The 26,198-nt window shown below is 36.5% G+C and overlaps 2 protein-coding genes across 19 annotated transcripts in view; one reads left to right on the forward strand and one right to left on the reverse strand.

Moving 5' to 3' along the window:
• THNSL1 (threonine synthase like 1) lies at positions 1–13,763 on the reverse strand. 6 transcript variants are annotated; one of them, XR_011535099.1, is made up of 3 exons: positions 13,384–13,763; positions 6,906–7,077; positions 1–5,671 (listed from the first exon to the last, which is right to left on the reverse strand). XR_011535099.1 is itself a non-coding variant. In XM_070601535.1 (3 exons), exon 3 carries the CDS (start codon positions 5,623–5,625, stop codon positions 3,394–3,396), a length of 2,232 nt encoding a protein of 743 aa, XP_070457636.1. In that variant the 5' UTR covers positions 5,626–5,671; positions 6,961–7,077; positions 13,384–13,514; the 3' UTR covers positions 1–3,393. The 6 variants fall into 6 exon arrangements, 3 of the variants coding, with proteins under 3 accessions (XP_070457636.1, XP_008521001.1, XP_070457635.1); XR_011535098.1 differs by lacking the exon at positions 13,384–13,763 and adding an exon at positions 13,113–13,330; XR_011535100.1 differs by lacking the exon at positions 13,384–13,763 and adding an exon at positions 12,391–13,119.
• ENKUR (enkurin, TRPC channel interacting protein) overlaps positions 12,861–26,198 on the forward strand; it is a 24,445-nt gene continuing 11,107 nt past the window's right edge. For 2 of the 13 annotated variants that reach the window (XM_070601538.1, XM_070601544.1), the window contains exons 1-2: positions 13,738–14,080; positions 23,993–24,138. In XM_070601538.1, the coding sequence (XP_070457639.1) occupies positions 14,004–14,080; positions 23,993–24,138 (223 nt within the window). In that variant the 5' untranslated portion in view covers positions 13,738–14,003. Of the gene's footprint in view, positions 13,007–13,674; positions 14,081–17,620; positions 17,877–23,992; positions 24,139–26,198 lie in introns of those variants that run through there. The other 11 variants (XM_070601543.1, XM_070601542.1, XM_070601548.1 and 8 more) reach the window with 11 other exon arrangements.

A 26,198-nucleotide genomic window follows, 5' to 3' on the forward strand; every position in this document is an offset into this window, starting at 1 on the left:
TATTTCATACACAGATTTTATTCATGTTTCTTGGATGGGACAAAAACTGTATTATTTATGTAACCACAGTTTTGAGGTTCACATGAAAACAGCTACCTTTTTTTTTTTTTACTAACATTGAGTAGTCTGAATTATAAAATGTTTATAAATGATTTAATGGATTGAGAGAAACAGTATTTGCCATAAATGATTGTTGTTGAAAGTGAACTGCTATTAAAATCTAACAAAAACCTCATATGAAGCAACTCATTGCCATCTAAATTCAATTTTGATGGAAATAAATTTTGATATTAATATGTAATTTAAAAATCTTTTTTTCTCAAAAATCTTACAAATTCACAATGTTTATGACATTGTAAAATAATTTTAAATAGTGAAAGCTACAAATTATAACCATAGCCTGAAAACTGATAACAACTTTTCATTTCATATACCATAAATTATTTTAATAATGCCAAGATATGAAATCTATTTTTACATATAATTAGAAAGAATCACAAATGATTGGAGGTCCATATTTACTAGCCTTCAATACAAATTTTACAAAACAGTATACCTACTGGATACAAGAATAAAAACTTAAATGTCCACTAACTGATAAATGGATAGACTGTGGTATTTATACAGAATATTATACAGAAATAAAAATTTATCAACTGTGGCTTACTCATCTGCAAGGATAAATTTTAAAGTTTTTGAGCAATAGAAGGTCATGGAAGCAAGCATTCACCATGATTCCATTTACAAAAAATTCAAAAAGGAGAAAAACTAAACAGTGCAGAACTATAAATACAAATGAGAATGATGAACAGAAAATTGAGGAGAGTGGTAACCTTTAGGGGAGAGACGTGATCTTCACCAAAGAGGAGCCACAGTGGGCATCAAAGGTATGAGTAACGTTCTACTCTTAAAACAAGATGGTGAGTCCGTGCGTATTTATTACTCATCCTTAAACCGTAGACATACTTTACACACTACAGAGAAGATGAGACAAGAAAGTGGAGGCCATACATGTAGACAACGCCATTTGAAGAGGCTTGATCTTGCTTGGAGCATAAAGAAATCAAAGAGTAGATGGGAAAAAATGTGCATGTTCAAAGAGATTTTTGTTTTACACTGTTTAAGATATGAAAAGAGAGCATCTGAATGGCATAGAAAGGACCCATCAGAGGGGAGAAGTTGAAGAAACAGCAGAGGAGAACACTGATGAAGCAAGTTATTTGAGTACTCTGAAGGGACTAGCATCCAAGGCACACTGAAGAGGTTGGGCTGTGACAAGAGGAGGAATACCGCTTGATTCAATCAAAAGGGAGCAGGACAGATAGAAACAGGTGCAGATTTACACATACGGCGACGGAAAACTGAGCTTTGTCACACCTGATTAACTTGTTCCTCCTGCATGACGTCAGGTTATTAGCTGAGAGGGAAGAGCCAGAGTTGGTTTTGAAAAAAAGTGAAGGCATGAAACAACAGTTTTGGACAATGAGAGAACAAACTGACCAGAGATCAACGCAGGTGCTCTCTTGTGCATTTCACCATACCTGTTTCCCTTGCCTCTGTCTAGAATGTATTCCCCTTGCTTTTCCACCTAGAAAATCTTGCCATCCTTCAAGATTCACCTCAGGTTCCACATCCTCTGTGAAACCTTTTCTGACTATTCCATTGTAATCTTTTAAATCTTACAGCACTTAACTATATCACTCATTTTTCACTTACTCATGGACTCTTGCAATAACTCTTTTGTATTGAACATGATTTCATTTTTATGTGTTTTCTCCTTAACTACAGTTCTTGAGGGCAGAAATCATGTCTTGTACTTTTTAACGCTGTCCCTCCCACTTTCAGAAAAATAGAGCATTCTCATGTACACAGTGAACATTTAGATGTCTTTTCTAAATATGTCATCTACCAAACAAATACACTTAAAAGAAAGAGATAAAATAACTAAAACATACATGAATAAGTGCTGAACTTTGAATTCTCCATTATTTTCTTATAACTGCTCTTGGTTTTCAATTTTTAGATTTAGAACTTACTTTTTAGAAGTTAAGCCAGAGATCAACGTTAACACATAACTGGTTTAATTTTTTAAATTTTAAACAAATTGCTCCTGTTCATTAAATTATTAAATTTTTTTCTTTACAATTTTTAATATATTTCTTTATGGCAGTAGTTCCCCCAGAAAATGAAGCAGAATGTTATCAGAAAAGACACATTATGTTAGGAATGCCATCTTGTGGTTGAGAGTAGTCCATTACACTAACAGGTCCTTTCGGTGACAATCTTTAACTCAGAAATAAAACATCCAGTAAATTCACAAACATAAATCATTGTTACTACAGGAAATAAAAATTAAATGTGCACACATGTATGGTGACAGATAAAAACTAGACCACTGATGGTGAACACAATGCAGTCTATACAGAAACTGAAATATAATAATGCTCACCTAAAATCTGCACAACTTATAAGCCAATATGACCTCAATAATTTTTTAAAAAATTAAACATGTATCAGTTGCGTGTGGTTTCTGTTGCCAAAAAGACAACATTCATTGAAACAACAGACAACAGGCAAATTATATACGAATGGACTCAAAACAATGTAGGAAAACTGTCACCTAACTATAAATATACTTCTATTGAGACTATTCAAACACTCTGAATTTTGGAAAACTTTTAAAATAGTTAAGTCATTTTATTTCTGTATCTACTACAAAGTAGTTCTGTTGATTACTACATCCTGGACTTAAATCACGTGTCTTGATGTTCAAAGTACATCACTCTAACCATCAACATTCAAAGGGGAGTAAAGGACAGGACACTTACCTAATCTGGACATTGTAGGATACACATAATTAATTCTAATAATAACTTACTCTAATTCTAAAATAACTCCAAAATGGAGTTTGAATAGGGTTGCAAACACTGGCCCTATCTTAAAGGATGAGTTTACTTCCTCCATGCTAGTCAGTCATTTGAGTGGTAAATTATCTTTCTAGTCAACAGAGAATTAGTAATGGTTACAGATGTAGTACTTAACAGTGCTTAAATATTTAAATTGCTAAATTGAATACCAGACATTTTGGTCCACTTAAAAGTGGGAACGAGGAAGTGGAAACTGATACATCCCTCAGGCGTGCGAAGCACAAGACAACAGCACAGGGTCCACGCACTATGCTTCCTTTTTGTCGCTTCTAGATTAAGGATCCAGGAAGCATGTGCAGGGACAACATTCAGTCCTAGAGATTAGGCACTGAAATTCCAAAAGATAATAGGTCTACATATAGACATATTTACATAAAAAGCAGAATGCTAGTGTACTCCAGATCAACTTTTGTGATTTATTATTGCATGCTTATCACCAGAAAAAAATATTTTACTCAGAAAGGTTTTACATGAATTGACTTTGTATTAGCTTTTCCACATGACTTTTTAGGACATCCACATCAGCTGCACAGACCTGGTACTCCACCTTCTCTGGCTGTTTTGTTCTCTCTAATAAAGCCTCATGAGGTGGAGGTAACGCATTGTACGAACTCAGTAAGTAAAGCTGACTTGATGAAGTCTGGTTGATTTCTTTAATCTTTAAAGCCTGCAAGATAGCAGGTGCAAACTTTGAGTAATGAGCTGTCGATGAGATAATCACTGGGCAGGTTTTGTCTTGCATTCTGTCTGCAACTACTTTTGCAACAGCAGTGTGTGGATCCAAAATATACCCTGAAGTATTGTAGGTGGAGTGAATAGCTGCGAGGCACTCTCCCTCAGAGCACCAGTCGGCTACAAAGTCCTGCTGAAGTTTCTCCACTAGAATCTTTTCTATCTGGAAGTGATGCTGCTCTTCCAATTGATTAAATAATTTTGTCATTAATTGTCCATCTTTATTAGCCATCAAGTGTAAATGCCGTTCCAGGTTTGAAGATTTGAGAATATCTATTGACGGTGAAAAGGTTTGTGCTAACTTTCTTTCCCTTAGATCATAATGTCCTGTTTTTATAAAATCAGTCAAAACATGATTCTGATTAGAGGCACAAATAAATTTTCGAATAGGGATTCCCATCATTTTGGCGTACACTGCTGCTAAAATGTTACCGAAGTTTCCTGTGGGAATACAGACATCGACTGGGCTTCCAAAAGAAATAAATCCTTGGCTAACGAGATCAAGATATGCAGAAGCATGATAAACTACTTGGGGAAGCAGTCGGCCCCAGTTTATGGAATTAGCTGAACTTAAGACTGTTCCATATTCCACAGTAAGAAAGCCAGTAAAATCAGGGTCTTTAAAAATTCTTTTTATAGCTGTCTGGCAAAAATCAAAATCTGATTTGACACCCACTGCCCATCCATTTTCTTTCTGACTGCCAATTATTTGTGCTTTTTGAAAATCACTTACTCCGTTCTCAGGAAAAAATGTGGCCACAGCTATTCTTTGCTTGTCGTTCTTATTCAGACGACTGAAACCATTTAACACTGCACTCCCTGTGTCTCCTGAAGTAGCTACAAGTATCATATAATTGCAATTCGGTGGAATACAGTGTGCGAAAAGATGAGGCATAAGCTGGAGAGACAGATCTTTAAACGATCCTGTTGGTCCATGAAACAACTCCAGGATGAAGTGGTTTCCTGACAGGTGCCTGACAGGGGCAATTTTTGAGCAGGCAAAGTTTTCCCCATAAGCGGCTTCAATCATTTCTCCCAATCTGGCAGCAGGTACGTCAGCAGGATGTATACACTTCTCCAACAGTATTTGTGCTCTTTCTACATACGTTGCTCCTACTAGGCTTTTCCACTCCCCACAGTTTAATTTTGGAAACTCCTTCTCGGGAACAAAGAGGCCACCATCAGAAGCTAACCCCTCAATCACAGCTTCGCTAAAGAATTTTGTTGAAACCTTCTGTTCACAGTCTTTAGGCCAAATATGTCTTGTTGAAATGAATGTTTCTGAGTCCACATCTTGGTATCTTTTAACTGCATTAAGCACTTTGTCAGCTATCTCCTCTGGGGAAGCCCCACTTTCACAAAAAACACGAGTATCATACCACTTCTTATAATACTGTTTTCTAAATTTAAGTAAATCTTTCATAGATGTTCCAGAATTCTGTCCTACAACCCTATCTATTTTCATTAATTTTAGACGACTAACTATATCTATTAGAGGTACATCCAAGTATACAATTATCCCATTTTTCTTCAGATGCCACATGCTAGCATCATGCATTGGATTGGACCCAGTAAGGGAAATCACACTTCCAGATGCAGAGAAGTTTAACACAGCTTTTCCTTCCTCTTCTAAAAACTGCTCATTACCAACATCCTGTAATTTTTCAGACACACTCATATTCCAGGTTTTTTCAAGGATATCATCATCCACATCTATGACACAACAACCTAGTTTCTGACCTATTATCCGGCCCACTGTTGTTTTCCCAGCACCAGGCGGTCCCATCAGGATAATATTTTTGTCTCCAACAAGAGAGTGGGTTGAGTGCCATGACTTCCTTAATTCTGCAAGTGCAAAGGTCCTTGAAAGAAATAGCTGTGCGTGTTTATCCGTTTTAACATGTATACTAGAAAAACATTTCTGGGTTATTTGTTTCAGATGCTGACATCGTTTAAAGTGGAGCATTCTCTTCACTTTTCTGCCCAAGCCAATCTAAAAGCTGGCTTTAGCCCTTTTCAAAACATAAAAACAAAAAAAGACATTTGGTTACTAATTTCAAGACTTAAAATCTCAATAGGATTGAACATAACCATGCCCCTAGAGTATATAAACTGTTTAAAAATCTACCAAATTTATGGGATAATTAAATTCAAATTTAAAATTCAAATTCTCATATATTGCATATCATCCTTTTAACAATCTTTTCAAATCTCAAGACACTGAATAATAAAAACTTTCAACAATTTGTAACTATTAAGCAATAGAAACTTTTTTCAGAAAATGCCACATCATAGATGTTTTTTAAAAAAATATATTAAATCAAATTAGCATTCCTTTCCATGTAATGAAAATTGTTTCATGGTTTATAACCCATATAAATAAGGATTATTTGGTGTTGGAATGCTATTTACTTGCAATTCACAAAAGCTAAACAATATTCTTTATATTTAATTTCTCTTTAGTTAATATGAACGTGTTAGACTATTATATTCCTCATAAATTTACAGAATTCACATGAATAAAATATTTGCTCATGAAATGCTTAACTTCCCAAACTACAGGACAAAGGTATGACATTTTCTTTATGTGCCTTTCACATGCATACTGTTAAGAATCATTCTTACATATTTTTCATATTGAAGGTCTTAAAAAAAACTAAAGTGAAAGGTATAATATTATGCAAATAGTTAAGAAAAACTGATAAGAAGCAGCAAGGTCAAAGGCTACATGTCTATCACCTTATCTGCATGGGACCATCACTTTTGTTTCTGTCCCATAAACATCATCAGTGGAGAGACTTAACTCAAATTCCAGACTCCAGAGCGAGAGCAAAAAAACTCAGGAATGTTTCTAATGATGAGAAGAAAAAAATTAGTCTGGCATCCGAAGAAGCTCTGCAACTCCCCGTCCTGGTCAAACCCCCGCCTTTGGAAACATACTCACCATTAAAACACAAACGTAGGCCAGACAAGTCAAATATTTAGTCATGTGTAAAATGCAATTTAATAACTGCTGCGATGCTCATTTAAATTGACTAAAGTAACTTCACAGACACCTAGTGGGGCTTTCCACATGTTCTGTAGTAGAAACAACATGCAAGTGAGCTGTATTAAATGTTAGATGGTATGTTTAAATATGTTCTGAAAACTCTCAATCATTTACTACTCAGATTATCTCTGCTACATAAACTGTGTTCTGTAATTAAAAATTTAAACCATTTTAAGCCAACACTGAATTTAACTTACTAGTTAAATTGGAATGGTCAAGAGAAGGAACACATTTCCTTATTTGGCTTTTCACCTTGTATGCACTGTGCTTTGCTCCCACGGCCTTGTAAACATGTGACACACAGGAACCAATCTTACATGAAGAGTTTGTTCATGCCGAGGCAAAGTCAATCTTTGCAAAAAGTGGAGTCTATAATGGAAAAAAATTCAAGTTAATCATAACTGCATACAGATTCATAAAATTCCACACACAGACTAGTCTATTATTAAATATCCACCTGAAATTTTTAAAGTACAGAAAAATAACAAATTGACCCTTTTCATGTTTCCCCAAATCTATTATTAAAAGACTAAGATAGAGCCAGCCTGGACTGCCTAGTGGTTGGAGTTCTATACACTCCACTTCAGTGGCCTGGGTTTGGTTCCTGGGCACGGAACCACACCACTGGTCTGTCAGTAGCCATGCTGTGGCGGTGGCTCACATAGAAGAACTAAAAGGACCTACAACCAGAATATACAACTATGTACTGGGGCTTTGGGGAGGGAAAAAAAGAAAAAGGAAAAGAGAGGAAGATTGGCAGCAGATGTTAGCTCAGGGTGAATCTTTCCCAGTCAAAAATAAATAAAAAATTACGATACCCTTTTTTTTCAACATGTGTGTCTTATCATAGAAAATAATTTTACTAAACAGTATTGAAGGAATTTCTGCCATCAAGCAATATAAAAGACAATATAACCAAATAACAAAAAATATAAAATCTTTCACAACGACACCTAAAATTTCCATGATCTAACTGTATGTTCAGCGATGGGGGAAAAAACTAGTGGACTAAAGCTATGAAATGAGTGTCTTAATTACTCTTTTAGGTTGTTTTATCTGTCTGGATCACTACATGATTTGTATGTAATAATATCTCCTGTAAAAAAAAAAAAAAACAAAGTGTCTGCCACAAACAGTTACCTTTTAGCTATTTAAGTGAGTTTATAATAAATTCAGAGCATGTATCACAGTGGCTGGCACATAAGAATATTCATATATATAGTAATAGTAATCACTGTCACTCAACGACAACAGACTAAAAACATATAAATTGAATCAGAATATCTAGGTACAAGGCAAGGCATATTTTCTTTGTGGTTTGGTTTGTTTAACCCTTCAGAGAAAATAGTGGTACTCATCTGTGAATCAAGAAGCGTTTTGGTGTGCATAGTCTAATATTTTCCCTGGAGTAAACTGAGGACCAGAGGACTGTGCACTTGAACCACATGAGCAATTTCTTTTATTAAACTGTATTCTGGCACTATACTTAAACACTAGCTATTTTCAGGACACTGTATACAGCAGCCTGATTAACCTCCTATTCAGAGGCTTTTGCTTATAACATCACAGAGTGTCTTCTTTCTTAGTTCCCAGTGCATAACCTTCTCATGTCCGTATTAGCAGTAACTGTCTATCACCTGAGTAGCTGGTTTGTTGTTACGGACCGTAAATCTTTCAACCGATCTTTTCTTCCACTTTCGGCTGGTCGCTGCAATGTTCAACATCAACTCCCCTAAAAGTAGAAGACTGTAACACAAATGTTATGCCTGGCAACTTCACCTTATCTTTTATAATCTTACTTTTCCTTTGTTTTTTTTTTTTTTTAAAGATTGGCACCTGAGCTAACAACTGCTGCCAATTTTCTTTTTTTTTTTTTTTCTGCTTTGTCTCCCCAAATCCCCCCAGTACATAGTTGTGTATTCTAGTTGTGGGCCCTTCTAGTTGTAGCATGTGGGACGCCACCTCAGGATGGCCGGATGAGTGGTGCCATGTTCACGCCCAGGATCAGAACCAGTGAAACCCTGGGCGGCCAAAGCGGAGTGCGCAAACCTAACCACTCTGCCACGGGGCTGGCCCCCTTCCTTTGTTTTATATGAATTAAAAATAGAAAATATGACAGTTCAATTTATTCTGTATCAATATTATTTCACCACAAAAATCTTCCTGAAACTAGAAGGCAGTTGTTAAGTGCTATAACATTTAACAAACATTATCATTTTTAAAGAAAAACAAAGATGAATTCTATTTTAAGCTACACCCTAAATTTTGTTTCATAATATTTAGCCACAAACTAATTTTAGGGCTTCAACATCCACTGTAAGCAAACCAAAAGAAAAGAGACGATGGAATAATGCCCATAGCATGTAACTTTTATCTGGAAATTGAGTTTTTACTTAGGAGGTAATATAGTTAATTCTCATTATTCATGGTAGTTATGTTCTATAATGTCACCACAAATACTGAATTTGTGACTACTGAGCTCCTAAGGGAGATACAGGGTTAGGTTCCTGTGAGCCTCTGGTCACAACATTTTTGCCAACTGATCAATACATAACCTTGTTTTATGTGTGTTTCCATTTAAGGACATCTTATTTAACATACATTTCATTGATTCATTGCCTCTGAACTCACAGCCAACAGCACTCTAACTCATGCCTGAACAAAGTTCATCTAACACACGCATTTTCTCTGGAAAGCACATCATAGCCTTGTTGCCATAGGAAAACTGGGCAGCACCTCAGCACTCTGTTTGGGGCCATTTTAAACAGTAAAATCACCAGCTAGAAGCACAAAAATCCAAAAAACATGGCACTAAAAACGAATATAGTATACAGTCTGAGAGCTGACACAAGAAGGCAGAGCGTCACCTTCTTTGACCTCAGCTTGGAACACAAACATCAGGCAACTCAGTTTTCACCCATGTGCCCGTGTCCATGAATGACTGCAAAAGTGCTACAAGTATTAATTTTGGGTTATAAATAGAGTGAGTAGAATTCACAAATATGGTACCTGTCAAAGGTGAGAACCAACTACATATCACTTTCCTTTATGATTCAAAGCCATGTTATTAGATGTTTATTTATTTATATTTTAATGTTTTTCAGTATGGTGGTCATGAATAGGCAATTTTTCTTCAGCCAAAGGACAAAATATTTCAAATTAAATGGAAGTCAATCACACAAGAGTCAGAAAACAAAAACAGTACTTAGAGACCAATTCTCTTGGCCATAAAGTACTCAGGTTTTACTGTATCATTAATGTTCTCAAATATTTTTTGTAGAGCCAAGTTCTATACAAAAATATTTTAGTTACCCTAACTCCTCAGAGTATGGAAGATCTACACAACTCCATTACACATTAATAATTTTTAAATAAGTCTTCCTACTGATCACTTATAGTGGGGCTTTCTGACCCACTAATTCCAATGGATACTTTTTAGACATAAAAGACACCTGTCATTCAAATAGACAAAGGAAAAGGCAATGATGGGTATCACAGCAAGAACCTTAAAAAACAAAAGCAGAACGTCCACGTGTAGTATTAATTTAAGTATCATGTGACCTCAAGACACAAAATTTAAGAATTTTACTGTGGCAAGCTGATCAAGATGGAGTAAAGAGTTCAAGGGGAAAAAGTGCAGAAATCACTTTTTAAATTGCTTTTGAATTATTTCCTATGGATGCTAATCAAGTTACATTTTTAAACCAGAAATACATACTAATTTTGAACAACCCATTTACAGGGATGCTTTCCTACGTTTACCACTAGATGACTGATAATCAACCAAAATCACACTCAACTTATATCAATTTTTATTTACAAAAAGGTCCTGAAGAATTTCTCAATTCCATTATAAAACTACCTAGTTTCGAATTCCTCTGGGAAATCACCAAAATCCTATTTAGTCAAAATGATTTAGCATTTGTCACCAATTTAAAATATTCGTCATTATATATCTTTCAAAATAAAACATAAGACACAGCACTTCAAAAATTACTTCATGATGAGAATTGGGTATAGCTCAATGAACTTCCGAAAGTATTTATGACATGATTATGCTTGTCATCATACATAAATGCAACTCTAAATTTCTCAGAAGCATGACTAAATCTAGTCCATTATCTCATGAAGAAATTCTGAGGTTTTAAAAAATTCTTAAAAATTACTGCATTTTTACAGCAATAAATTGTTTTCCAATAAGTAATAAGAAAAAATGTAAATATACTAGGACACAAATTAACCAGGGAAAGGTAAAGCTCTCCTGCTTCTGACTATGGAGCAAAAATCCCCTCAACAAGCCCTTTAGTCAATCAGCTCCTACTTCCCTGGAAATAGGAGGTGGCGAGGGTGGGATGACCATACATGACAGTGTCATCTTGTAATCACAGGGATTGTATAAGCAAAAGTATAATTTTGCAAGTCGCCACTCATCTTTGCCTTTAGCTTAGCATCAAAGCTGACTAAGCCTTTCCTGTTGTTAGTCTTTTGCTGTTAGATATCCTCTTAATGGCCTTGAGTATTTAATTCAAAAGACTTTTTAAGAATCCTTTTCAATGCTATAACTTAGAAAAATATTGTAAAGAATCTATCTCTTTATAAAGGGTTTATTTTCCTAATTGTCTTATTTATATTCCCACTTATACACGTTTTATGCATCTAAATAGATTAAAATAATCTTTAGTAACCATTTATATCATGGGTCTGTGCAAACTACAACCCATAGGCCCAACCTGGCCCTGTACCCTTTTTGTAAATTGCTTCCCCAGAACACAACCTCACTCCTTCATTTGTTCGTTTGGTTAGTGTTGTCTTTGGCTGCTTTTGAGCTACAATGGTGGAGTTGAGTAATTTGGACAGAAACCATCTGGCCTGCAAAGGCCTAAAACACTTATTATCCAGCCCTTTACAGAAAAAGTTCATGACCTCCAATGGTGTACCCATACTAATTCCCTGTGGACATAGGCATGCCCTTGAATAGCATTGCCATTTTGAGGGAATTACGAAAATTCAAAATATATTCTTCGTAAACATGCTTTCAAAAGGCAAGGAGAATTACAGACAAATAGCTAAGACAAAAAAGTTCCTTTCCAAACGATCTAACAACTTCATCAAGACTGTAAACTAAGTATACTACAATGAGGAGATTCTAAAATTTGTTTGGTATTTTTAAAACCACAATAAATATACCGACATCAGTGAAATTACTGTATTCAGTCGCATCAAAAAGTCTCCACACTAGCTTAGGCCAGTTGGTGCTAACTGGAGAAATGACGCATTGCCCTTATTGGCTATTTTATTTGCTAAAATAGTACCAAAGTGCTCCCTCTAACTGGAAAATTTATAAGCTTTGGCCAATGACTAGTCACCTGGCTAACAGTGTTATCATTCTGAGTCCTTAGTTCAAATCTTAGCATGGAGAGAGAAGAGAATTTTTTTCTATACATGGTAGGCAAAAAATCCTCCAAAACATAAAATACTCATAGGGGAAAGGGGCCAAGTAGCATACAAGAGCCTCATCCCCAAAGTGTCACTCATCTGAATAAAATGCTTGTTAAACACCTGGGATAAAAATAAAAATCGGATCAACTGAATAACAAAAAACTAAATTTATTCTTATCTAGAGAAATTCATAAGGACCTGCACATTCAGCATAGCCTTTTAAGCAGGAACTAAAAAATTTACCAAGCCACCCTGCTGTTTTAAGGCCTCCGCCGAGCACCCTGGCATTTCGAGACTACCGAAACTGCTGTTCTCTTGTCTGCATCTTCATCCCCCTCGGGCAGCGTGGCCTCTGCACGGCTGGTTCAGAGCCATCTATCTTCCTTCCCAAATCATACTGCCAAACGTCTTTTAGAGACTCGAGACGGCAAAGGCTTCTACATGAGTTCCTTTCAGCTGTCATACGTGCACAGTTGGGTTTATGGAAGACCAAATGGTTCAAACCGAATAAAACTGCTTCTCAGAAAGAAGACAATTTTCAAAAAGGGACATCCAGAAGTGGGCAAAAATTCAAGGGCCCATTTAAAAGGCTTCTCCTCCTGGTTTGGGCTGGTCGTTTAAACAACAGGAAGTTCAAGAACATGTGGAGAAAGACCTAAGAGGAGGGGCCCGACCCAGAGGGAGCCGGCGGAGAGCAGGGAGGGCGCGGCTCGGGGACAGCGAGGCGGCGGCGGGAGGACCGCGCGACAGGTGGATGCGGAGGAGGGGGCGCGCTCGCACAGGGGCGCGGGGCTGCGCGGCCGGTTCCGAGCCGCCGGGGACAAAAGCGGCCGGACAGCAGCGCGGACGGAGAGCTGAGGTGACAAACCCAGGACTGGAAAGGGGGAGGGACGAAGGGGACAAGGCATGCGATGCTAACGGACTGGCTTCTACAGTTTCCCTTTCTTTCTCCTCAAATAACTCACCAAGAAAATCACCCTGAGAAGACGGGAGAAAGGAAAGGAAATGGGAAGGAGCGTCCAGAAGCCGCTAGCGCCGCCTCCGGTCGGAGCCCTGCACCTCCGGGCCTCGCCCAGGCTCGCCCACTGTCCAAACCCGAGGCCACGCTGCACCCCCCGCGCCCCCCGCGCAGCCGCCTCTGCGCCTGCGCCAGTGCCGGCCTGCGTCCGCGCGCCACGCCCTCGCCCGGAGCAGCCGCACACAGGGCACGTGACTTTCGTCCCAGGCTCCACCCACCTGAACCTCCCATCTCCTCGGGCTCCTCCCCTCCCTCGTCTCGCTGTCGATGTTGGCCCGTGCGTTAGCGTGGCCTCAGCCGCTCGCCCCGACTCCTCCGGGATTGGCGCCTGCGCACAAAGGCCGTATTGTGTGACCTCCCGCTGCGCTCCCTGACTGTCTGTAGCTGAGTTTATCTTTCTCTCCAAATATACAGACAGAAAAGAGCAACGTTTTTAAAGGGAGGCCGTTCTTGACCCCATTACTCCCAAGGGCACATATAAATAGTGGTTTCCATGTTGAACTTCTCAGGCAGAAGAAGGAGCTGCAGAGAGAGGGAAGAAAGGAAACCTAATTTGTGGTGCTGCCTTCGACTTCTCCGTCGCCTAGTAACTGTTTCCATGGCAACCGCGCCGTTAACCACGCTAAGCAACCCCAAGAGGAATAGAAGGGGTATTTTATTTTCTTCCCAAGAGAGGACTGCGAAGAAGAGGTCAAAGGAGAATTATGCGAAAGAGAGAAACCTTAGTTCTTTGAGAAGGCAAGAGAGTAGAAAAGGAAAGGGGACGCAGTGAAGAAGGGGACGGAGATAGTGGTATAGAGAAAAAAGTTGAGTAGTTTTAAGGAATCATTTGGTGGTCATGGATCCAGCGTGCTTTTCTGAGAGCATTTATAACCTCATACCCAGTGACTGGAAGGAACCTCCCCAGCCTCCTAGGTATGTGGGTAAGCAAAGATTATCGCTTGAAACAAGAATGGGAAATAATTGTTCCATTTCAGGTTTGACTAAGCATCCTATAACTTTAAGAAATAACATCTATTTTTGCTCAATGAAGTAGCCTTGGATGACAACTGCTTAGAGAAGAGTTTACAAAATCTAGGTATTTAGCATCTCACAGTTCACACAGAGGGCAGTCCCGTGCTGTGAGAGGGCCACCTTATCATGTTAGCCTCCTGTTAATACGGTTTGTAATTGTTTTGTAACTGATGTAGTTTTTCGTACATGATGTGGTATACAACATAGCGTGAAATTTCCTGTTGAAAAGAGAAAATCCCAACTTTATTATCCCATGTTAGGATACTTGATATTTGGTTTCAGGAGTTCATTGTTTTATTTCTGACTACACTATTGGGATGGTACTTATTTTTTCCCACGATTATTGTCTAGTATAGAGTCCTATTTGTTTCTGAGCCTCAGTTTTTTTGATGGGTGAAACGAAATAGACAGACTGGATAGTTTCTGAGGTCTTTTTCGGATCTAATAATTGGGTGAAAGGAAGGGTAGATGGAAAAAGACCCAAAAATACATAACTGAGTTAAAATTTTTACATAGGTGTTAGGCCCTGTAGGTTCCCCAAATTTCAGAAAGGTAACCTCAAAGTAAACCTCCAGGTTACTCTCCTGTGTAGGGACTTACAACTTATTTAAATCTGTGGAGAGAGAAGAAGGTAACTAGTGGAGAAAATCTCATTCCCTCTAGAACTCTGCTGTCTTTTATGTTTTTCCTTTTCGTGATGCAAATCAAAACAGCATTGAAAGAGCACACAGCTAAAAAGCAGACTCTGCAACTAATAGGTTTGGGGATCATGAATAAATTTTCATTTGTTGTCTGATGAGTAAAACAAGCTAAATGAACTAGATAATGTTCAAGTCTCTTTCAGATCTAATGTCCAGTTATTTTTACTGGTAATTACTTGGGGTGCCTAACATCTTCAACAATTGGGCAAACGCTTCCATGTTAAGCCTGAGTATCTGGTTGTAACCAGAGCAGTGCCTATGTTGTTTTCCGTCAGCTACTGAAAAATCTAATTGAGGTCGGAAAGAGGAATGTTAAGTAAGATATGTTACAGTCGCAGAGTTTATGAGGAGCATTCAAATTAACTATTGCTGAAGGGACTTGTGCTCAAAAATTCCTGTATATTGTACAAGGTAAAGCTCCTCCTCTCTGAAATCCACTAGTCAATTGTATTTTCTATAGAGTACTGAATTTGAATGTTAAGATATTTTATTAGACAGGTGTTCTCTTCATTGGTAAGTTAAAAAGCTTTACTGCGTCTAGGTGATTTTTTCAAGAAATTTTATAGAAATATTCTTCGTTCATTTGGCAAGCATTAACTGAGCCCCTCTTGTGTATATAACATTGTTTTGGGGGAATGTTCTCGGGGAATGTTGGAGTGACAGCACAAACGCCTTGCTTTACTCTGAAAGAATAAGTCGGGAAAAGGAACATATGGTGAAGGGAATAGAAGGTATCTAGGTGTGGTGCCAAAGAACTCTTTCTGGTGAGGTGAAGTCAACCTACAGTGTCAGCAACAACCATGAGAAGTTTTTAATTTGACAAGATGTCATGCACTCAAACTACCAATTTATAAAAACACAGATAATAAAACATTTACCTAGCTCTTTCTCACCACACTAAAAATACTTGCCTGACTCAATCTCCTTACTAAAAGTAGGAATTAATCTTAAGAAAGAAATGTATTAAGCTACGAGGCTTATTTGGATCACCAAGTTATAAACCCAACTTCAAGAAAGCTCACTGTGGATCTTTGCAAGATTAGCAAGATGACTGTCCAGGTTTCACAAGGAGGTTAATTCCTTGGGAAAATCAACAATTGACTGCACTGTGATCTCCCATACCTCACAGGTTGCAGTTTCCTTGGGGAACTGAAATATAAACGTTAAAATGTTGATTAGTGATAAAACCGTATAATATCGAAAACCCAAATGAGAGATGCAAATACTAAATGAAAACTTAAACAATGGATATATGTAACCAAAGTAGGGTGAAGGGCAACCTCTTGCAGTTGAACTATGAGCTGAGACTTAAGACCTAAAAGTGTTAAAGTCAATGGGAAGCCATGAATCCATTTTCAAAATTTCAGTTGCTCATGATGCATGAGATGGTTTCCAAGATCTTCACCAAAGTTGTCACCCTTCTCTTGATGGCTCCAGTTATTTAATATCTCCAATCATTCTCTCTTTCCCTTTGTTTAAGATAATATTCCAGGTATGGTCTGAACATCCCATGGAGCCATTATCTCCTTTCCTTGATACACAATACTTTTATTAATGCATCCATTAGCATTTTGACAGTCATGTCCCACCATTGTCTCGCATTGAAATTCCCACATGAATTAAGACTAATTGTGTAGCTGATTCTTTTTGATATAAATTCATTAATAGAGTTTTGAATTTTGAATCTTTCATACACTCTCTTAACCATCCCACCCAGCTTTGTGTCATTTGCAAATCAAGTAAGTATGTCTTTCATATCTCCATCTATCACTGAACAGGGTAAATACTTTGCACTTTAGTAGGCTACTAGACACCTCTTTCTAGGCTGACAGCAATATTGTTTTGAAGTTTCAGTCAGTCATCCAAATGCATCCATTAATCAGCTGATATCAGCAAGGATTTAATTAGAGGCTTTGCTAACATCAAGATCCATATTCTTATGTCTAAGCCATTTGCCTGTTTTATGAATCCCATAATCTTATTTTTTTTTAAAAAAAAATGGTGTTCATTTCAGTAACCTGAAATTCCAAATGGCTCATACAATCATTGCTACAGATTTTTAGGTGCTCTCCAAAATTGACATCAGGCTTACCAGTATGGAGCTTCTGGATGCTTACTTTTTGAAAGCGGGAATATTTAATGTCCTAAGCACCCACTAGTTGTGTTTTTCCTTAAGCCTTTCTGGTTTTTATTGGGATTAATTGTGACATTTAGTTAGAATTTCATTTTCAGAGCTTCTCATTCTTCTTAGACTACCTTCCATTTAATTCAATTTACATACTGTCCTATGTATATTTTCTGAAGTTTTGTAACATCGCCTTAAAGTCTGGTTATGTATCTGACTTTGCTAAGCAGTCTTGACTATTATGAAGTCTAAGATGACACAGTCATTTTCTCCTAAGGTTCTTATCTACTTTGCTGGCTAATTATAGCCATTAATTCAACTGAGAGTGCAGTAGTCCTTCTAAATGAACTTTTATTCAAAAAAGTCAAGAATATTCCAGAGCCTTTGTTTTTAGAATAATGAAATTTTATGCTAAAATTCCCATTGCTGCATTATGTGGTCTCAGGCAGAGTTTTATGATTAGTGTTAGAAGTTGTTATTCATATTTTTAATCTAGATATCCAGACTCTGGAGACTTCCACAGTACTAACACTTCTCTGCATCTCTTCTGTTATTTTTACCCAAGTGCTCTTCTCATGCATGTATTTATATTAATTTTTGACCTAAACCCCACAGTTCATATAGAAGATTTCAAAATCAGCAAGAAAAGCAAGCACACAACTGAAGATGTGTTATAATTAATAAAATTACCTAAAGAATGTGGAAGAATTGAAGGCCCGGGAAACTAGAAATGAAAGGGATAATTTGAGAAGGTACTTTTCCCCTTCTGACCTGTGGATGAGGGCAAGGACATCCACAAACAGGATTTTTGTCAACAAGGAGAATCTCAGCTTCCACGTGCATTTACTGGCTTAGTGTTCGTTCATCTCGGGTAACTGCCTCTCATTTAGATTTCTATAGATTTAACATGTGGTACGTTAGCACGTCTCTCTGGCATTTCACACGTACCTAAAAATGTTGAGAAGAAACTATGTCGACAATATTTCTTAAAATTAGTTGCCAGGGAAATTTGTGGATAACTGAACTTTTGTCAGAGTTAGACTCATTTTTTATAAGTTTATTCCATTACAGATCAAGATTCAATATCTTAAGCATACTGTACAATATATCATAGTATGAGAATCTGTTTATTATAGATCAGGAAAGTCCGTCTATCTGTGTCTGTCTCTTATAATAACCATTTTTACACAATGACTTGAATTTTTAGAGAATAAGACTGTCTTTTAGGACACAAGTAAGATCAGTAAAGGATTAAACATTTTTTTTTTATTTAAGCAAGATGAATACCAAGTAATAATAGCAACAATATTAATAATAATGATGATGATGATAATATGTTCAATGTATTAGTGTTTACAATGTACCAGATACTGTTCCATGTTTTTCATAAGCATTATGTAAATCTCACAAGGACCCTATGAGATGAGTAGTAATATCCTGATTTTACAGAAGAGGAAACTCAGGCCCAGAGAGTCGAGGCAGCTAGGAAGAAGAAGAGCTAAGACTGAGATATAAGTCTGACACCAAAGCCCATAACTTTAACCAGGTTGTGCACTGCTTTTCAATCTGAGTAAATAATTAAAACAAACCTAACGAGCACCTTTTGATTCAATAGCACATATATATCTATATATTTTATTCTTCAGATAATTTTCATGTGTAAGATACTGCTTAGTATTTATTTATACATTACTCTGTTATAATGCAATAAGATATTTTTTAATGAGGATATCAAAGTAAATAGAAAATAATGATAGAAAAGTAAGACAGTGCCACAAATGAGCGTGAAATTTCTGGTACATGAAATGTATGCTTTCAAATCTTGTGTGTTTGCTTGAAGTCTGATAAAAATTTGACTCAGTGCTAACTAGAAGGTGGGCAACCCACAAAGGAAGAACGATGCTTCCCGTGATCCTTCAAAGATCACTTACACTCTAAGTCACGTTTTCCATAAGACAGAAGGAAAGCAGTGGCTGAGAAACACAAGTATTCTTGGTGTGGGGCCAGAAATAGACTTCCGCCACGGTTCATGGAGAAAAGAGACAATGTGCGTGATGTAATGAATAAAGATCTCAGCAGCACTCTTACATTAAATGCACCAAGTTCCACAGGTCAGATGTTGCTCTCATTGTAGACCAATGGTCTTCATGCCAAAACATAACTTAATGAAAGCAGTTTTGGAGACATCGCTATGATGTGGTCTGGGTATACAACTATGCGACTATATTTTTTAATTCAAGGATTGATTTTTCCAATCTCTAGGTCAGCACTGTCTAATAGAAATAAAATGTGAGCCACGTACGTGATTTTAAATTTTCTAATAACCACTTTAAAAAAGTAGAAAAAATATATAAAATTAATTTTAATAATAGATTTTTATTTTAACCCAATGTATCCAAAATACTATAATTTCAACATGTGGCACTAGCCACCTTTCAAGTGCTCAGTATCCACATGTGGCTGGTAACTACTGTATTGTCCAGCACAGATATAAATTAATACATTGACTACATATCCTCTTGATAATCTACCATATTTATTATTCCTCTCAACAGTTTATGATAGGTATTAAGCAGCACCAAGATCAGAATTATACTCGGTGATGCATACCTGTGTTGTCAGCCAAGCTGGGAGTAGAATTGGCATCCACTGTTGAAAATTGAATTATTTGCTAGAGTCATGAGGCTGAATTGAAGACTCTCACTTCAGTGCCTTTACGTGAGCTTAAGGGGTACCCATGTACAAGTTAGAATTCTCTTCGAGAAATAATTTGAGGGACTTTCTAATACAGTCTAGGTTCTAAAGTCCTACACAATAGAGAAACACTGCAATAATATTGGTTTGAAATTAAAAGAACGAAACAAAACCAAAAAACAGTAGTTAACCAGATGCCCATCTAAGCCATTAGGAAAAGAAAAATCTCCATCAAGCATTATCAAACCATCCCAACTTAGAGTCAGTATTTCTCTGTGTGCTCTTTAAGAGAAAATGCTTTAAAAATATATGCCTAAAGACTTCATATGATTTACTATGTGGTGATTATTGGCAATAAAATAAATGCAAGTATGGCATGTTTATTGAAGATGACAATTTTAGTTTTAGAATAATTAATCTATAGCCCACATCTAATAAAAACTAGAAAGTAGGCCCAGTTGTCTAATAAAGTCACCCCCTAGGTCTTTATAATAAAACCACACAATCCAGAAAATAGAATAAAATGCAGCTATTGAAAAGACAGAGTAAGCTTTACATGCACTGTTCTGGAAAGATATCACATTATATTAAGTTTTTAAAAATCAAGTTACAGTTCATACATAAATAGAAATATAGAAAACAGAGTTTATTCTGGAAAATGGATTGAGGAGATGGAGGGAACCTAGATTTTTATTTATTTTTTATTGATATATGATTGACATATGATATATTAATTTCATCTTTTTTATTTTTGTAATTTTGAAAAATAAAAAATTATTCATATAGACTGGAATATCTTGTTTTCTATAACAGATGTGTAAGCCTTCAGCACACACACAAAATAATGTATTGAATCACAAGGTTGCAAATTAAAAAGAAGTGAGAGTATACAGACGCCTTTTTCACCCCAAAGGAAGTTATTTTATGAATCAAGAGATCATATCTGCCAATTCGAACTTCCATGGGAATTTTAAGGCACACGTTTGGACTGAGCATATTTCCTTAAGGTATCTAATGAGCTCATTCAGTTTGAACTATAATTAATTCCCAGCCAGTGAGTTCAAGATTGAGAAAAGGCCCCTAAAAGCAAGAAACTATTTAATGTTTCTCAAAACAAACTTATCCACATAAGTAAGAAGAGAATACAAATTGTTAAAAGTGATAGAGCTGAACTTCTGCTTCCAATCAAGGAATTTACCCTCTCACTTTAAACAACGAAAACACCAGAACATATATGTAAAACAGTGGTTTTCAGACACTGGACAATAGGCAGCACGGAGCAGTCATCCCTCAGAGAAGGGAAACAAGCCCTAGTTGCCTCAACATACTCCCTGGAGAGAATTTCCAGGCAAAAGCCCAGGAAAAAGGAACTTAAACAAAACCCAGCAGTTTCCCTGAGTTAAGGAGACAGAGGTCGGAGTTTGGGAAGATCAAGGCATGTGGAATTCACAGCACAGAGTACCAGAGAGGAGAGAACCTCATAGATAAAGAGAGAGCTATGGAAATATTCAGGAGGATTTCCCTCAAGTCTTTAGTTGATGGTACATGTGTCTGATGAAACTACTGAGGCCAGGGAAATAACCAACAGAAGGCAGCAGAGCCAGATAAAGTTCATATTCCCATCAGAATGGAAAGACCTTCTGAGATACAGGGCATTGAGCAGTGCTCTCAAGAGTATATTGCCTCAGTAGTGGGGCCAAATTAGAACTAGACTAAAAGCTCTTCTGGACCCAGAAATATAATGCATAACCAAGGGAAAAATCAGTCAGTACAAACAGACAAAGAAATGACATCAGCGAGAGAATTAGTAGACAAGGACATTAAAATGACTATTTTAAATATCTTCGATGTGTTTGAGGAAAAGACAAGCAAGATACAGAGAGAAATGGAAGGATAAAAAAAAGACCCAAATCTAACTTCTACACATAACTAACACCATGTCTAAAATGAAAATAGTAAGTATCCTATCCCATCTAATACTGATACCAGTAGTATCCTAATCCCACCCAATAGGGATAGGATTAAGAGTAGCTAAGACACTGAAAAAGAAAATATTGTTGAATCTGAAGACATAGTAATAGAACAATACACAATGAAACAGAGAAAAAAACTGAAAAGAAAAACAGAGAATCAGTGAGCTGTGAACATGAAGCAGCCTAATGTAAGTGAAATTGGAATCCCAGAAGGAAAGGAGAAAAGTGGGTTAACAGAAGAAATATTTGAAGAATGGCAAAAGTTTTGACAAATTTAATGAAATCTCTAAATCCACAAAACCAAGAATCACAATGAACCCCAAGCAGGGGAAAAAAAAGAAAAGAAAAAGGAGGAGATGGAGAAGAAAACCATAGCAAGGGACATTACAATTAAAGTTCTTAAAACTAGTAATAAGGACAAAAATCTTAAAAGCAGCCAAAGAAAACAGACACATTACATACAGTGGAAGGAAGAAGGACAGCAAATATCTCATCAGAAACAAGGAAAGCCAGAAGTTAAAAAGTCCTTAATGCACAAGAAAGGGTACAAGTTGGAAATTCAGATTTACACAATGAAATAAAGAATGCTGGGAATGGTAAATATATGGATAAATAGTAAAGATTATTTTTCTTCTTTTCAAATTTCTTTAAAATATAATTGGCTTTTTAAAGGGAAAATAATCACAATGAACTATGGGTTTTATAACACGTATAGATGTAAAATATATTACAACACTAGGACAAAGACGGGGGTGTAGATGCAAATATTCTTTTGTAAGGTTCTTATACGATATGTAAAGTGGTATAATATTCCTTGAAATAGGCTGTGATAAGTTAAATGTGTATATTGTAAACCTTAGAACTTCCACAGAATAAAAACAAAATATAAGGCAAGATGAAAAGAGGAAGAATGAAGAATGGGATATGTAGAAAACAAATAGCAAGATGGAAATTTTAAACACAAACCTATTTTTAAAATCACATTAAATGTGAATGGTCTAAACATACCAAATAGAAGATTATTAGAAAGGATAAAAATTCTATGCTCTCCATAAGAAAACCCCTTTAAAAATAAAGACACAAATAAGTAAAAAGTTGAAGAATGGAAAAATACTATGTTGCCACAAATCAAAGGAATGCTGGAGTGGTTTTCTTAATATCAGACAGAGTAGATTTTAGAGTATAGAATTTTAAACAAGATAGAGTATTATTTTATAATGATGAAGTAGTCAGTTTTTCAAGAAGATATCATATTCCTAAATGCTATGCACCTACTAATAGAGCTTCAAAATATACGAAGCAAAAAACTGATAGAACTAAAAGAAGAAAGAGACAAATCCACAACTGTAGTCAGAGAGTTCAACATCTCTCTTTCAATAATTAATAGAATACTTGAAAACACTACCAACTAGTTCAACCTCATTGTCATTAATAGAACACCGCCGCCAACAAGAGCAAAGTACACTTCCTTTTAGAACATTTACTAAGACAGACCATACTTTATGCCATAAAATAGGTGTCAGAAAATTTAAAATGATTGAAATCATACAAAGGATATTCTCTAAACACGGTAAAAATCAATTAGAAATTGAAAAGATATCTAGAAACTCCCCATATATTGGAAAACTAAACACATCTCAACAAACTCCTAAGTCAAGAAGATACAAGAAGGGAATTAAAAAGGTGTTTGGAGCTGAATGAAAATGAAAGCACAGCATATCCAAATTTGTGGGATGCAGCTATAAAGCAGTGCCTCAAGGGGATTTTATACCTTTAAATACTTCTATTAGAAAAGTATAAAGGTTTAAAGTCAAACACCTAAACTTGCACCTTAAGAAACTAAAAACGGAAAAGCAAATTAAACCTCAAATAAGGAGAAATAATAAAGATAAGTGCAGAAATCATTTAAATGGAACATGTGAGCGTTAGAGAAAATCAATGAAAACTAGTTCTTTGAGAAGATCAATAACATTTAATAAAGCCCTAGTCAGACTGATCAGCAAAAAAAAAAAAAAAGAAAGAAAAAAGAGGGAGAAAGAAGACACAAATTACCAATATCAGGAATGGGAGAGGTGACATCACTATCAATGCTACAGATGCTCAAAGGATAATAAGGAAATATTATGAACATCTTTACACTGGCATCTGTTTCTTAGGGCAAAGCCTCCTTCTAGCTTGCCTAAGCTTGATAAACAGGGCTCCGATAATTACACTTTATCTCCAAATGAATATGGACTTATATAAATTAGAAATGTATATCCTTTTTTAAACTTTAAATAATTTCTACTAGAAATATAAATACTACTTTTTTTAATTTTAGGTACACATCAGTTTTTAAGACAGCTGTAAAAGATGACATGCAAAAATTTAAAACTGCAATGAAAACTATGGGACCAGCAAAAGTTGAACTACCTTCTCCAAAGGAATTCCTGAAGAAACATTCAAAGGAAAAACCTCTACCACCGAGTAGGTCTTATCATTCTTTTTAACATTAAAAGTGTTAACAGGTAATTTAACTAAAATTATTGTATTGTCTATGAATATTAAATATTTACAAGTGATAGAAACTTTACCTCATATTAAACAGAGTTTGAGAGGCTAGAAGAAAGGAGAAGTAGAGAATGTAGTAGGAAAAGAGAGTGGAGAATGCCAAGTTGCCCCCAAAATAGACTTTCCTTTTCATGGTGTAAGAATCTTGAAGTACATCTTGGACTGTCCCATAAAGTCCCACCTCTGACACCACATGTCTCACCATCTTAGTCCCTAGCCATATGACTTCAATAACAAAGGAATGTTATCAAAAGAGTTCTAAACCCCCATCGGCAAGATTGCCTGGCATCTAAATCCTGTCTGAACTTTTCTCCAAGAAATGAAAATTACATCAGTTACTACCAGTTTTTGAAGCAACTACCAGGCTCACTTGAGACTTGAGTATGGGCTTTATCTCTCCCAGATCTCTAAGATCATTAGAACAATAAATGAGTTAGATGTCATGGAGGAACCTTCACGAATGAGTGTAGACAGAGCCAGCTTCTTGGGCATGCTACCTGTGCAGTCACACAAGTCCCCATGCTTAGAAGAATCCCATGCTTGGTTTAATGCCCTGCTTTTGCCATCTTGGAATTCTTAATCTTTGATCAAAGAACCCCGCATTTTCATTTTGTACTGGCATTGCAAATTATGTAGTTAATCATGATCACGGAGTATGTGGATACCAGAAAAGAAGGCTCTCAAAAGACTGGAAAATTGATGAAAAGGGATCTGTGACAGGTATGCAGAGAAGCAGCTTCCTCCCATCCTATGTATGTCTTCCCTGATGTTTTAGGACAATAAAGAGGAGAGGGAAATGAGTCTATCTCTTTTAAAAAGTTAGCCTTTTTATGTCTTGTGGCATCAAGGAAATAATGCAACATCTCAAGCCCAGCTAGGGTGTACCTTTTGACAAAGTGAAACTACTTCTCCCCATGGAAATATTTTATGTCCTACAATCCTCTCTTAATCCAACTGCCATGACAAAGGATGAGGGCATTATCAGGAAAGATGCAAGAAGCAAGTCTGAAAATACAACATTCATGCTTAAATTCGTGTCTTTGAAAGTCTCTTTTGTATCTTCCTCAAGTGGAGGCTAGGTATTATGTGACCTAAAACCACTTGAAGACACTGGAAAATCTTAAAATGGAATTCAATTCTTTCAATGCCTTAGGACCAATGATATTACTTGGGTCCTCATGTAGGCTCTTGAAGGTTAAGCACATTGTATTATATAACACAATTACCAAACTATATAAATCCTAAACATCAAATAAGAAAAAAGAGAAGAAGCCTATCTCTCCTCTTATAAACTGTATGAGGCAAAACAAACACAACGTTTAGTTGGCCTTAAGAATTATTAAGAAATTCCGAGTGTTGGAAGAGCTTAAGCCCAGTAAAGTAAGGTAAAGTTAAAGGTAATACAGGCCAAGGCTGCTGCCAATCTCTTTTTGAATATGCTGCCATTGGGAACACAGTTAATTTGAAGATAGTAATTTGCTAGACACACTGAAAAACACTTAACAGGTACATGAACATTTCTCTAAATTCAATTGATAGACCCTCTGCATTACTACAAGGCTGTGTTGACATTGCCATTTTGATATAGCCTAAAAAAACTAAACCATTTGGTTTTCATATTTATTATCACTACCACCAAATAATTTGTAAAGAGATGTCCTGACCCCATTTTCCAACCTCATCCCATTGCCAACCCCTACTCCTGGGATGAGAGACAGGATGATGTTTAGATAGATGTAAGGGGAAGGCCGGGGTGGGCTTTAGTTACCATCCAGTGGACAACCACAAACAACCAAGAGTTACAATTTACTCTATTTACTCACCTAAGAATGAGTTATCAGTCTTTCTAAACTGTTTCCGCATTTTCTGAGAATTCATTTTTATCTCTTGTATGCACTCCCTTAGAGTTAAGGGAGTGATGTGCGTGCGCTTTCAATTCATAATGAAATTTGGCCTCTGAATATTTTCCATGTGAA

Source organism: Equus przewalskii, chromosome 30 (assembly GCF_037783145.1).
Source record: "Equus przewalskii isolate Varuska chromosome 30, EquPr2, whole genome shotgun sequence".
NCBI lineage: Eukaryota > Metazoa > Chordata > Mammalia > Perissodactyla > Equidae > Equus > Equus przewalskii.